At 38.7% G+C, this 13,949-nt stretch overlaps 1 protein-coding gene across 4 annotated transcripts in view; it reads left to right on the plus strand.

Moving 5' to 3' along the window:
* The window catches only part of DPP6 (dipeptidyl peptidase like 6), a 539,077-nt gene that overhangs the window by 398,631 nt on the left and 126,497 nt on the right, over positions 1-13,949 (plus strand). For all 4 annotated transcript variants that reach the window (XM_064433316.1, XM_064433370.1, XM_064433208.1 and 1 more), the window contains exons 4-5: positions 4,763-4,857; positions 7,146-7,220. In XM_064433316.1, the coding sequence (XP_064289386.1) occupies positions 4,763-4,857; positions 7,146-7,220 (170 nt within the window). The remainder of the gene's footprint in view (positions 1-4,762; positions 4,858-7,145; positions 7,221-13,949) is intronic.

Raw genomic sequence — 13,949 nt, forward strand, 5'->3', positions numbered from 1 at the left:
TCTGTCCCTCGGGAGGGGACACACAAGGTCCCACAGGACCTGCTGCTCTCTGCTCTCCTGACACAGGGTAAAATGTTTGCCAACCCTGCTGGTATCTGGAGGCTCATTTATCTGAAACGGCTTAGAACAACTTCAAGACTTAAATTTCCTTTATTCACCAATCTTCCTTAATCTTAGGGATTGAAAATGATAATTCCCTCGATGCTGGCTTTCATCATACTGAGATTCATTCAGTTATCTTTCATGTCTGTTGATCAGGACTTAAGAAGTTGCCTTTTCCACAAATCCGTTGATCTAAAAGACTGGAGTGGCCCTAACAATTCTGACTCTACCTTCTCTCTTTCACAGTCTCTTGCTGCTGACTAGCTGTATGTGAACTTCATTGTCTACTTTTCATTCATCAGCTAATAAAATGGTAGAAAATTACAATTTCATTAAAATATTTTTTAGCGCTAGATTTAAATAGTTGGGGTTTTTTTTTTTTCATATTTTATTGCTCAGTTTTGCTTTCTGCTTTCCATAATCTCTGACAAATAATAAAAGTTTCCCTCACAGGCATGGTCCTGCTAGTATCTTATAAACCAGTCTCTCCTCTCTGGTAATGTGGACTTGAGAGAAGCTTTACTGCACTAAATTTTTGGGCACTGATGCTGTGTTCCTGTCAATGGATTTAGTTCCTTCAAATTCTTTGCACTGCCAGCACTCAAACTTAGTCCTGCTAGAAGTGAGGTTGTCCCAAACCTTGTCCACCGTGGTGAGCTGTTTTGTCTGGTGCCCAGTCTGTCTGTGCTGCTCCTGGCAAGGGCTCAGTGACTTCAAGGGACACAAGCTCCCTCTCCTTGGGTCTGTTTTCTCTGCCTGTGCATTTTCTGACTGAATTCAAGATAGAGAAGCAGATGGGGTTTATTATTTCACCTGTTCTGCTTAGCAGTTTCTCCCCAGGCCTTCCTGTTCCTCTCACTGTCTCTGTAGACCCCCAAGACTTATCCATTATTTCTGGTAATCATTGTTTTCTGCAATCAGTCATTTTTTTCCAAGTGTGACTACACACCTATGTCTACATTCACAGTCAGAAAATGAGATCTACCACCCAGACAATTTCCTGGAAGTTGAAAGAGGATGAGGAGTGGGAAAAGTGAACTTTGCTATTGAACCATAGAATCAGAGAGAGGTTTGGGTTGAAGAAACCTTAAAAATCACCCAGTTCCAGCCCCACTGGGCACCTTTCAGTAAACCAAATTGCTCGAAGCTCCAACCAGCCTGGCCTTGAACACCTCCAGGGGTGGGACATCTATGACTTCTTTGGTGAAGAACAGATGGAAAAAATCCAATAAAGATTGAAGAAATGGAACAAATGGCTGCATGCCTGAAAATTACATTTTTTGGCATCATTTATACTGAACACTAGCCCCAAAGAAAGGCACATATAAAAAATGAGATTCAGTGACGACCTTTATCAGCTCTGGTGACAACTATAAATCAGGCTGCAAATTCTCATCAGCTTGCTGGACAGAATTCATTACAGACAGAGGCAACTGCATTGCTTTCTGGCTTTGATTGAGGTGTGTCCCATTTAAATAAATGCTCTTGCACTGGAACAAATCACACGTTTCAAAACAGAAGTCCAGGAATATTATTCATCTTTTGAGGACTAAGACCCAGCTAAACCTCTCAGTGTTTTGTTTGGAGTATAATGCAGATCAATTTGTTCTTCTCTTAAGCAGACCAATTTTCTGTTCATTAACTCAGACAGTGTGTTGATGGCTGGTATTGAATATAATGGCAAGATTTAGAGCCCTAACAAATCAGCACTGCTTCATTTATTCTTTTTTTTTATGCATTCTGAAAGTACATGTGGCAGATTAGCACCTGATTTTAAACTTGTTAGGGTTTAACAAATAATGGGAAAGTCTGTTATCTCCTGCTTCCAACCATGGAGCAACTTTTATGTAATCTTGAAGTTTCATAGTTTATTAAAATGTTATGGGGCTTTTTGGAGCGTAAGGAGCAATAAAATTTGGTAGCAATGTCATTATGGGCAGTAATGTGAATTCCATCAGTTCCTGAAGTGTTCAAGAAACAGCTTCACAGACTCATTAGATTAATAGGCTCCTTTACCTGTGTTCTGAACTTGGAGCTGAATTTCATTGCTCTTTTCTTTTCTGTAATTAGGAAATATCCTGAGAGCCTTACAATTATCCAAATGTTTTGCTGGCCATGCTTAAAACATGATTTTTTTCCTCTCTGGAACTTAGTGTGTAATTGGAAAACATTCTGTGTTGTTGACAGAAGGTGATTATTAAAGCAGCAATATTTTTCAGCATGTCTGATAATTAGGTAATAGTCTGTCTCTCAGTTTAAATTGTCCTGGTTTTTTGGTTTTTTTTCTGGAATGCCTGAAATATTTCTGGAAAATAAAAATTTAGGCTGCATACTTTCCTCTTATAACAAATAATTATTCAGACTTTGTGGCCTGAGTATATAAAGACCAGGTATGTACAAAGCATTAAATATTTTATTGCCCTACTTCCTAAATTGTTGGCATAAACACTTTTCTTAAGGATCTGGACACAGAATCTGGAAGTTGGAGTTGTAAATAAGTTAGTGCTGGATCAGACCCCAGGAATTGTCTCTCCTGGCATATGGCCCAGGACAAGGGCAAATACTTAGGGAAGACTCTGAAAAGCAGGCAAATCTCTCAAGCTGAGGATTCAGGATATTCCTTTAGTCCCCCCCAAGGGCTGGTTCATGGGCTTCCTGAAAAGCATTCCCCTTCAAGACATATAATCTTTGATGGATTTTTCTTCCATTTTTCTAATTCTTTTTTGGATCCACCTGCAGCCCTGGCACCTGCTCTGTTCTGGGACTGTGACTTCCACAGTTTGTTTGCCTTCAGCATGAAGAATAATCCCTTTTATTTGTGTTGAACCTAACACTGGCTGGTGTCACCTGGTGCCTTCCAGTATTTATTTTGGAAAAGGCAGGGAATAAACATCCCTTATTTACCTTCTCCATACTGCTTATGACTTTTTTGACTTTTGTCCTAGTTCTGTTCAATCAGTTCTTCTCAAGTTTAAGTTTCTTAGTTTGTTCAGTCACATGAAGGAATACTTAAAAGATAAATACAAGTCAATCTAATTCTGATCCTTCTTTTTTTTTTTTAATTCAAGACAGATATTGCTAATAAAATTTATTCCATAATTTAAAGAAGAGTTATGCTTTGAGAACTTTGCCTATGAGTCTAAAGGGCTCTGATTTGGACTCTGAGAATCTTAAGTCTCTAAAACCTTGTGGTTTTGAGAAGATCAACAGTATTGCAGCAAACATTTGCCCTTCAAGAATCTGATCCGTCCCAATCTCAGAGAAGATTTCTTATTTGTCCACTTATCTGTGTAAATCTGTGATATGGAGGAGGAGATTTTTTTTTTATATATATATTGACAGCAATAAGTAGAGCATAGAAGATTTTCATCTGCACCTTCAGAGCATTTCATAAAGCTGGTTAGTGACTGTGATGAAGAATATTATCATCAGGTTTGAAAAAAAAGACTGGAACATGGATAAGGAGTATGCTAGGTCTGTACACCCAGGTTTTGAAAGAACCAAGTCTCCAGACCCAGTGCTCCCTTTAGCAGGTCACCCCAGCTGGGCAGTGCATACCTCTGCAGCTACAGTGAGCTGGATTTGTGCTTGTACCTGCCCTAAAGGGTTTAAACTCACCTTTGACTCATCCCAGGACACCCCATGGGTAATGTTAAACCACCCACATGTCTCTAGCTCCAGCTGCATCATGGTGACATTCCTGGGGGAGCCAACATAATGGGGAGGTGGTGAGGAATTGTTTCCCTAACTGAAACTGGAAGCAGAGGTTTGGTAGGATCAATCAGTTCTCAGTTTAGCCAAGTTGCAAATAAACCACTGCCCTAGTCCTGTGCCAAGAAAAACTGCTGATTCCTTTAATGGCAGAGTGCTTGGGACTTAGGTTTTATGTTTTATCTGCAGGGCAGTGCACGTAAGCACTGATCAGACCTGAACTTCAGTTTATGACATCCCTTTATTGTTGTAATGCTTTTCATCCTGAACTTTTGACCTGCTACCTAACCCTCATTTGGAGTCCCTTTCAGATGTCTGCCCCAGCCTTTCTGTCGGGCAGGTTGTGTGCTTTGAGAGCTGGACACTGTCTCCAGTATTTTTCCTCTTGTCCACCTGACTTGAGAGCTGGAGTAGTCCCAAAGTGCCCAGAGACAAGCTGATTTGCCTTGTTTCATGTGAAAATGGTGATTTCTCTGCATGTTTTTCCTGCTGGTATAATTCTGCAGAATAAATGTCAGAGTTGGAGCACAATATTAGGTTCCAGAATCTCCTTTGTTAGGGGGTCATTTGCCTTTCACTTTCAGAGATTTTCCAGTCTTATTAAACTCCTACAGAGACTGTGGAAGTCAGAAACCTTTAATCACAAAGAATGGGGTTTTTTGACCTTGTTTTCTACACTAACTATATAGCAAGCTGTGTATGTACATTCAAAGCAGGTCACTCTTGCATTCATCTAAGGGAAATTGTGGCACAACAAACGTGACAAACACCAACCACATCATTTTATGGCTATCCTCAAAGCCACTTTTAGCGATGGCTGTGTTAAAAAATAATGTGAGTTCTTCAGTAAGAAGTTCCCAGCAGTACTTTTGGTTTTAAGTCCATAATTAGGTTCCACACAAACACAATTTCAGATTTCCTTAATGACCTTTTGTTTTCCTCCTTGCAGATAATGAATTCATTTATAGAAACCAGAATGGCACAGTGATTCTGAGGAATGTCAAAACCAACAGTTCAACAATATTAATAGAAAACAAAAAAATTGTAAGTATTTTCTATGACACGTAGCTGAATTTCACAGCTCTCTTGCAGTTGGATCAGTAAAGCAGAAAATGACTTGGTTTTCAACTTCATGTATTGTCAAGGAGAAGCAATTCACTGGTGATACAATGGGCTATGCAGTGATGGATAATGTGAGATTGAACTCCAGCTTTTGTTATAATTCTGCAAGCTCAGTTTATCTCACACTTCTGGAAAGCATCATATAGAGATTTGCAGCTAGTCTTGCATATTATATATAATTGAAAGATGCATAATTCTCATCTCTACATGCTTAATAAAAAGGACAATTGATATAAATTATTGTCTATTGTCCTTCTCTACATTTCACACAAATACTTATTTTTTACTTGTGCATTTGCTGATTTTTCTTGCCTAATGGTTGAAATGTGATTTCAGTGGTTTTTATGAGCAGTGTTAAGGAAAAGAAGTGGAGTTGTATTTGAGAGAAACCCTAAGAAATTGTGGGAAGAAGTTACTAGGTGACTATTAAGATGAATATAAAGAAAAAACAAAGTCACATCTGATACTGAGTATTGCTTATAGTGATAGAAATGTTTTGTAGCATTGTTTTGTGTAGTAGATGAAACCAGCATTGTGGCAAAGGTTAGTACATCAATTGTATTAATTATTTTTTAATGAGACAAAGAATTTATTAGTGAATAATGTCAGGGCCCAAACTTAAACTTCACATTCTGCATTTAACCTTCAAACTTTACTGCATCACGTAAGCAATCCTCTTTTACCAGAGTGCAACCTCTTTCTTTACAATTCTGAGAGAATGGGCTGGCTTCCTTTAATGTCAAGGTCTGTTGAAGTCAAATTACTTCCATTTGGCCTCTTGTTTATTCCACTGGTTTTTAATTATTGCCATTTGTAAGAAAAGCACAGTGCTACAAGATAATCCTACATTTTCATGATGTTTTCCACCCTACTGCCTGCTCTACCTTTGTTCCTCTGCCCTCTCAGTGAATACATTTGCAGGTTACCTGCACATTGATCCACAAAGCCTCAGTGCAAGAGCTGCCATTACATTTATTCAGACATGTTGTCTTTTTCCTCTTCCTTCCCAGCCCTGGGGCAGAAAACCTTTGCTACTTGGTCATGTTTTCCCTTCTCTATGTTATTAACATTACAGTAAATAAAATCTGTCTTCTGTAAATAAAATCTGTCTCCATGCTGGCCCTGCTGGCGCCAGGCTCCCCCATCCTGAGCTACTCTGGGTCAGCAGCCTGTGAGGTGTCCCAGAGAGGTGGTGGGTGCCTGTTCCCTGGAAATGCTCAAGATCAGGTGGGATGGGACCCTGAGCAGCCTGGTCTGGCTGAAGCTGTCCCTGCTCATTGCAGGGGTTTGGACTGGACAGTCCCTTCCCACACAAATCATCCTGTGATGGTGCTGCCTGTCCCCTCTGCTTCTGGCTGCCCCCACAGCCCATCCATCCCCCCTGCCCTTGGGGAGGACTTTCCCCAGTTCCCCTCCCAGTTTTGCTGTGTGGGACTCTCTCAAGGACTTACATCTAATTAGTTAGGTGAGAGGGTGAGATTTAAAAGGCAGTGCATGAGTGATGTGTTAGTGGCACCTCTTTTTGACCTTGGTGCCATCTGTGCCAGCAATGCATTACATTGGAACATACCGGGGAGGAGAAATGGATGCACTACACAAATGAAAAGTGGAGCTGGGAAAAAAGTAATTCCTGGCAAGTCTGAGATACCATGGCAGTTCTTCTTGTTAGCAAGATTTACAGTGCTGAATTTTGCAGAACCCGGGTCAGGGTGCACTGGATCACTGCAGCATCTCAAAAACTCTTACTAGAGAAAACAGAACAGTTTTCCTCTGGGTTATCTTAATTGGAGGAGGTAGTGATGTCTCTATTACTAATTTTCTCCAGAAGATATTTAATATTTTTTTTATCTCCTGCACTGTCCAGTGAATACAGATAATGGGAGGAAATTAATAAATTGGCTTTTATCAGAGCTTTCTACTAACTACTGCCTACACTTGCAACCTCACCAGCCACTGTGCAGTAAGGAAAATTCTGGGTTTTTTTTATACAGCTGCCTGCTCTGAGTCACAATGTATTTATTCTTTCTCTTATGAGTGCCCACATAACATTTCGGGGGTTTAAAAAAAAAAAAAAAGATACTATACTTTTCAAGACACTTAATTCTGGCAGTATTCTTCATCCTTAGAGAGATGATCATAACAATTAGTTCTAGGTGTCATTAGCTTGAAAACTGATGAATAGTTGTTTCAAAACTGTATTTGTTTTCCAGGTCTCCTTAAAGGCTATCCGGTATGAGGTGTCACCTGACAGGGAATATGCACTATTTGCCTTTGATGTTGAACCTGTAAGTAAACAGATTTGATTTCAAAATACACAGCCAGTGGCAAACTTCTTTTTTTGGTTTTTTTTTTAACTTTTATGCCAGCAAGATGATATTTTAAATTAATTGCTTCCTAAGAAAGAAAGCAAGAAACCCCCTCACTTAGCAATTCTGAGAGCATGTCACACTGCCATCTAGTAGAGGAGAAAGGTATAAATTAGACTGTGAGGAAACACTGTCACTGCCAGGATTTTATAGCCTCCGGGAGGGGGATTGTAAGGACATGTCTTTGCTACAAGGATTTCTATTCCTCTTCTGTGATTTTTTTTTTTTCCACGGTGTCTTTTTCCATCATCCTATAAATTTCTTCCCCAGAACAAAAAGCTACTGTCAGTGTCTCCCACAATTGAAATAATACATTAATTATGGTGTCACCATTCCCTGTGCTGCAGTTAGGCTTGAGCTATCACTTTCATTATAAATCCTTTTCTTCTGAGAGTTAGGTATAAATCATTTGTAAAAAATCACCATTAGGTTGATACTAAGTTCTGGATTACAGCAAATTTTTTACCAGGCTTCAAAAGGGAAAAATGTAATGAGTCATTTTTAAATGATGACCAAAGAATCAAACATGGGGGAAGCAATCCTTCTGTATGAATAATATTTTTGTCTTTTTCAATTCTGCTGGTATAAGGCCTGAATTGTTTGAGTGATAGCTATGCTGTACTACTTGGATGAACTATATATTTTGTTTCCATAGTTTAGAATATCACCAATTCTTCAAAATTAAAATAATTAATTTGCTGACAGCTGTAATTGTTTTTGTCCATGATGTAAATTACATTTCAGCTGCTAACCAAAGGAAATTTGTGGGTCCTTTAGGCGGTGAAAGTTGTAGCTCTGTTGCTTATGATTTCTCTGCTATCATCTTTGTAGTTATTCCTGACTTTGTGTTATGAAAGTCAGAAGAAGCATGTCTGGTTTTAGAGTAAGGAAAAAAATAACTCTATCAGAAACTTAAGGAGTAATTAATAATGATTTTTCCTGGGAAATTACTGGTGGTGTGACTTCACTTGCCTGAAGTTTAGCTGAGTTCTAGACAGAGATGGATAGGGAAGTGTTAATTCTAAACATGGAAAAGACAGCCTAAGGGTCACTGAGCATGCAAAGCCTTTCTCTCTAATTTCCCTGCCTTGTAAGCCAGAGATGTTTTGCAAAATGCAGTTCTTTTAGTGGAAATCAGGCTTTGTCTGTGGAAGCCCTGTGCCAACTCTGCTCAGATGGACTCTGGAAGCTGGAAGAGCCCTGAGGAGGGAAGGCTTCCCCTCACTTCCTCTGAGAATGACAGAAAAAATGCTTTTAATGACAAAACAAACACAAAAGAACCCAAAAAATCTTAAAAAAAAAAGAGAGAGAAAAAACCTTAAATTTCTAAAAAGTAATGAGAAAATAAATTTTTATTCTCAGCATTTTTCCACTGAAAGGACTGCACACTGAAGATCTGAAAGAAGCAGAGTTAGGGGGGCTTTTACAGCCCAGACCCAGACTTTGTGTTCAGGGTGTGGTGCAGTGCTTGATGTGGGCAATGTGGCAGGAGAGCCATGGGAATGGAAAGGGATGGGCTGGATGTGCTTCCTCTGCATCCTCCTCTCTGCATGTCAGTGCTTGCTGTGAGCTTGAGGTACAGAAAAATACTGAGTTTGTGGTTCTTAAGATGCCTGTCTGGAGAAGAGAGAGCAGCACACATCCAGGTGCTCCCTGCATCACACCACATCTTTTTCTAATAAGGAAAACCCAGAGTGGAAAGCTGAAAACATTTTTTGGGAATGTTTCAGAATGTGTCATCAATGTAAGAGAACATCGCAAATTGTTCTTGCTATATTCATATACAGCAAGAGTTCCTGAAGCAAAATAAAACAAAACAAACCCTCTTTTATTCCTCTAAGATCCATGTTTATAGAGAAAAGAAAATTTGTTGGTTTTGTTTTGTTTTGAGTTTTGTTTAGTTCTGTTTTGAAGCACACTAATAGAGGGGTGGTGGGGTTCAGTCTTGGTTATTGCAGCCTTAAGCAATGATGGGTGGCTCTCTGTATTAAAATGGCAATAAGAGTTAGATTATTTCTTCAGCTTTCTTCTTCCTTGGTATGCAGACTGTGACTACAAATAATTGCATGTTAGTTAGCTCTTCACATTTTCAGCATTTCAAACTGTATTCTTGGACAAAATTCAAATTATGCTGTTTTCTGCAACAAGGAATTGATCAGCAAAGCCTTGGGCAGTTGTCCTTGTTGCAAAGTCAAAAGGAAATTTCAGGAGATGTATTGGCAGAGGACATGTCTTTAAAGTTTAATTCTACAATTTCAAAAAAGGAGCTTCTTGGAATTATTGCATACTTATTTTTTAGCCATCAGAAATTGTTTCTTATTTTTTTGGCATTTGAAAGTGCGATGTGCTGCCTTTTAATTGTTTGTGAGTATAGATATTTTCATCATTTTTTTACACAGTACAGTTGTGCTGCTTTGATATGCATAGTATGAATTAATAATTTGTCTGAATTCTGAAATGAATGGATTCAGCCTCTGTGTTTAATATCAGACAGGAATAAACATCAAAATAGGAGAGCACAATGTGTCACTCCAATGAAGCGGAATATTTTTAAGAAAAGTGCCACAAAGTCATTTCCTTCCAGTAATAGCTGCTTCTATGTTTTTCTATTTATTTTCACAGAAGCATCTCTGCTCAGTGTTGGTCTGGGTGACAGCAGTGACACCCACACTGGAATAACACAGCACTGAACTGCCAGACACCTATTTTGCAAAGACACTGAGGCAGCTAATGTGTGTTTTCCTGTTGTATCACTCCATCATTTTAAAGGATAATGAATTAAAGCACGTTCCTTAAAATATATTTCTCCCAGGAAGCTTGGCAGACAGCTGTGAGCCTGGTGTGGGTACATTCTGGCTAGTCTGGCTGTCAGATTTCATTGTAAATGCCTTTTTTTTTGCAGTGCTTATCTTTACAGAAGTTTAATCTTTCAGGCAGCAATATTCTGGGTAAGCCTTGTGCTAATAGGGAGCTTTTCTAACCTTGAACACAGAAGATTTGTTCTTTTTCTGGAAAGGTCACAGGAAAGGCACCAAGCTTCTTTGTCTTGAAATACTCCCACAGTTTTCTGCTGTTTATTTTTAGTTTCTTCACACCACAACAAGGTGCAACCTGAGGCTCAAACAGCAGAGTGAGATTTCAGGAAGGCATCGGGGAATAAACACCTCCATGGAGAAACTTTGATTTCAAACCATCCTTCACCAAAACAAGTGTGTGGTCTCTGATGTGAGATTTAATAACCCCAAAACATGTGGGCAAATGGGGTTTGGCCACAGCAGCTCAGCAGAAGGGGGTCAGAGGCTCACAGATGTCTCTGGTGGTGCCTGGCCAAGGTCACTCCAGCACCACTGACAGGCAAGCTCTGTGCTCCCCTTGTGCCTCCTGGGGACACACACAGGTCTTTGGGCTGGCCCCACCTCTGTGGTTACCCCTGGTCTCCAAAAAGGGTCTCCCAAATAACCAAGTGACCAAGCAACCCTTAAATCTCGTGGCATTTCAGTGACTGGGGTAAGAGTAAAGACTTAAGTAAGAGTAAAGTAACTAAAGCTTGTGCAGCTTTGTGTGGCAGTCAGTTACCAGTGGAGTTTGTGTAATGGAATAAAAGAACAGAGGAAATATCTGAGAAGAAAACTTGTTTTCTGGAGTGACATAGTGAGATGTTAAATTGTGAGTATTTAATTGCCTTTATTAGGAATCTTGTCGTCACGCAAGAGAGGAATTAAAGCTGCCAAGATTCCTTGTAAAACTTTTTGCTCTTTGTCTCCAATTTTATCAGCCCATTACTGTGTTTGTTCCAGTTAAGGGCAAATTCACTCAGAAATTCTGGCTGATTGGCGTGGACCAAACTGCAAGGGCTTCTGAACAAAGTTAGAGCTCAGAGGATTTTGCAGCTGATACAACAGATGCTGTTACCTATTTTGCAGTAAAAGAAATGCTCTTTTTTAATCCCAAATGGCTGGAAAGAATGAATCATTGTTGTAATTGGAACACACTCAATAATTATTTTTTAGCCTAGTTCATGTGGTGAGTTCAGTATTTCTGTTCTCCCTGCCTGTATCTCTGAGAGGAGTGGTGGGAGCAAAGAGAGGTCAGAAAGACCCAGAGCAAACCTTAGGCTTGTTATTTAGAGTGTGAATGAAGTAAAAAAGCATTATTTATAGAAAGAAACATATTATTGTTGTTGTTGTTACTATTTTTTATTATTTCTCCAAGTCTGGTGGTTATGTGAAATAAATGGGTTTTGTGCTTATGGTCCCATTACGACCTCATGCTAATTTAATTAGTTGTGTAAAAATTAAAATAACATATTGTTTGTTATTTCCAAAACAGTAATGGGTATAAATATTAATGAATCCTCACAACATCCTTTTGAGTTAGGTAATAAACATTATTATGATAAATATACCTCTGAAAATTGAACACTGTCATAACTATCATCAGTAATACTGCTCAGACTGTAGTCATGATATTTATTGCTTAATTGAAATGGATTTACCAAGCCTAGAAATAGGCTTACATAAATCTCTTTTCTTTATATGGCAATAAATATATTTCAAATTTAGTTTTTTCATTCTCACCCAATGTTGTTTTCAGGAACACTGAAAATGTTTCGTGATTTCATGATAAAGTGAGCACAGATAGAATATTTCTGTCATAAAATAATGCTACCTGTTTTATTGATTGTTATTTAATTTTTGGTGTTTGTTGTAAATTATTAGTTTTTGAAGGGGCCATTTTGAAGCAAAAAGCTTATGTTTATGGTTTTTCATATCCTCTTTTTAATGTGAATACAGTTTTGAATCATTGTTCATAAATCAGAAGGACTCCTCTATTGGAAATGTGCACAATATAAGGACATTGTTCACTTATATCAAAGACTGGTGGCTAAAATGATTTTTTCCAACATTTTCAAGCCTAAAGCACTGTAATTTCATATACTTGTGAGAAATAGTTACTGTTACTAGGATAAATAATGGATTAGGATAAAGCACTTACTAAACAAAAAGAAGAAAAGGACTCAATCCAAATACTGTTTATATTAGTTAAAATATTTCTGTTATTACATTGTGCATGTGTGTATCTTCAGGCAGAGTAACTTTTTTCTCAATTCACCAACTGTATGAATGTAGTTGTGAATGAAGAATAAGCTGTATGACTGTAGTCATCCAGTGCTTTTTTAAAGAGCAGAAGTAAAGTTATTCATGAATTAGTGGAAACACATAGGCCAGCCACCCATCAAATCTGCTAATTCGTTAAATTTTTGGGAAAGCAACAACTTCAATTACTTCCCATAGAATAAATATTATTAATACCATTCAGCTAATCTTTAATAGTTCAATAAAATGCTCACAGCTTCTGAAAATGGCAGTATTTTTATGTGTGGGCTGTCAGTGAGGTTGTTCTGGGGTGTCAGGGCTGAAGGTGGGATCACCTTTCTTTCTTGTTCTTACAGATCCTGTTTTGAATGATATTATTTTAACAGCCAAGATTAGATGTGTGATAACCTTATTTGATAAGTGCTGTTTAACCCCTTTGTGGTAGAGCAGCAGTGCTCCAGCTCCATTTACATAACTAAAGCTAAGGCCTGTGTGTCCAGAAGTGTTGCCTTAACAAGAATGTTCTGACAGCATAGAAGAGGTTAATTTTGAGGGTGCTAGTTTATTTTGGATTTGAAGCTGAAGCAGCAGCTATTTTTTGACAACACTCAAAGGCAATATTTTATTTTAAAAGAGCTTGTTGTGGTAATTTTGAATTACTAATCTGGTATTTGTGAAAGACAGCCTATCTTTTCCAGTCTCAAACCCTGCTGTTTTCAAGAAGACAAACAGAATTTTCAAAGGTATCACAAGGTTGATTCAAAACCATTTCCACACTCCTATTTGCTTTTCTGTCCAAGCTGGGGAGTCTATCTTAGCCAAGAGATGAGCTCTTCATGGTCACCTTTCACTGAATAAACCAAAGCTGCTAATACCTGAGCCTCAGCAGTGGGAGGTTTTCCTAGCAGTGAATCTCAGGGCAGGCAGAAGCAGCAATATCTCTGTCAGATACACCAACATGTCATGTGTTGCTATCAGTAATTGTTTCAGACTAATTAATGTGTGATATCTGCAGTGGCACAGAGAGTGAGAGGGAAGTTTGCCACAAAACTCTCAGGGGATTCCTGGGTTTTCAAAACTCTATTACAGGGTTGTACAAACACTGCCTTCTCAGGTGTCCTCAGCTGTGCCTTCAGCAGCAGGGCCCTTTGGATGCCAAACCTTCTCTGCTGCACGTGCTCACAGAATTAAAACTTCTTACTACCCACTCTAATTGAGAAAACACTTCATCAAATGGTGAGAATATTTGTTCTTCCACCAATTTCTGTCCCATTGTTTGTTTAGAATAGAAATTTTTGGACACAGTTACAGGCCAGTGGAGCAATAATTACTGACAAGATTAATCCTAGAGTTTTCTTTTGAGGGAGAAACTACAGAAATTAATTTCATGTTGCTAAATTTCAGGGCGAATTTTGGACTAACACAGGGGAAGAAAACAGGTCAAACCTATTATTTATTTTGCTTTGGGGGGACCCTTGTGGTTCATTTGTAATCCTGGCAAAGTTCCAGCAGAAACTGTATTCCTTTATGTAGCCTGAATGGTTCTTTGCTT

This window comes from Passer domesticus, chromosome 1, assembly GCF_036417665.1.
Source record: "Passer domesticus isolate bPasDom1 chromosome 1, bPasDom1.hap1, whole genome shotgun sequence".
Taxonomy (NCBI): Eukaryota; Metazoa; Chordata; class Aves; order Passeriformes; family Passeridae; genus Passer; species Passer domesticus.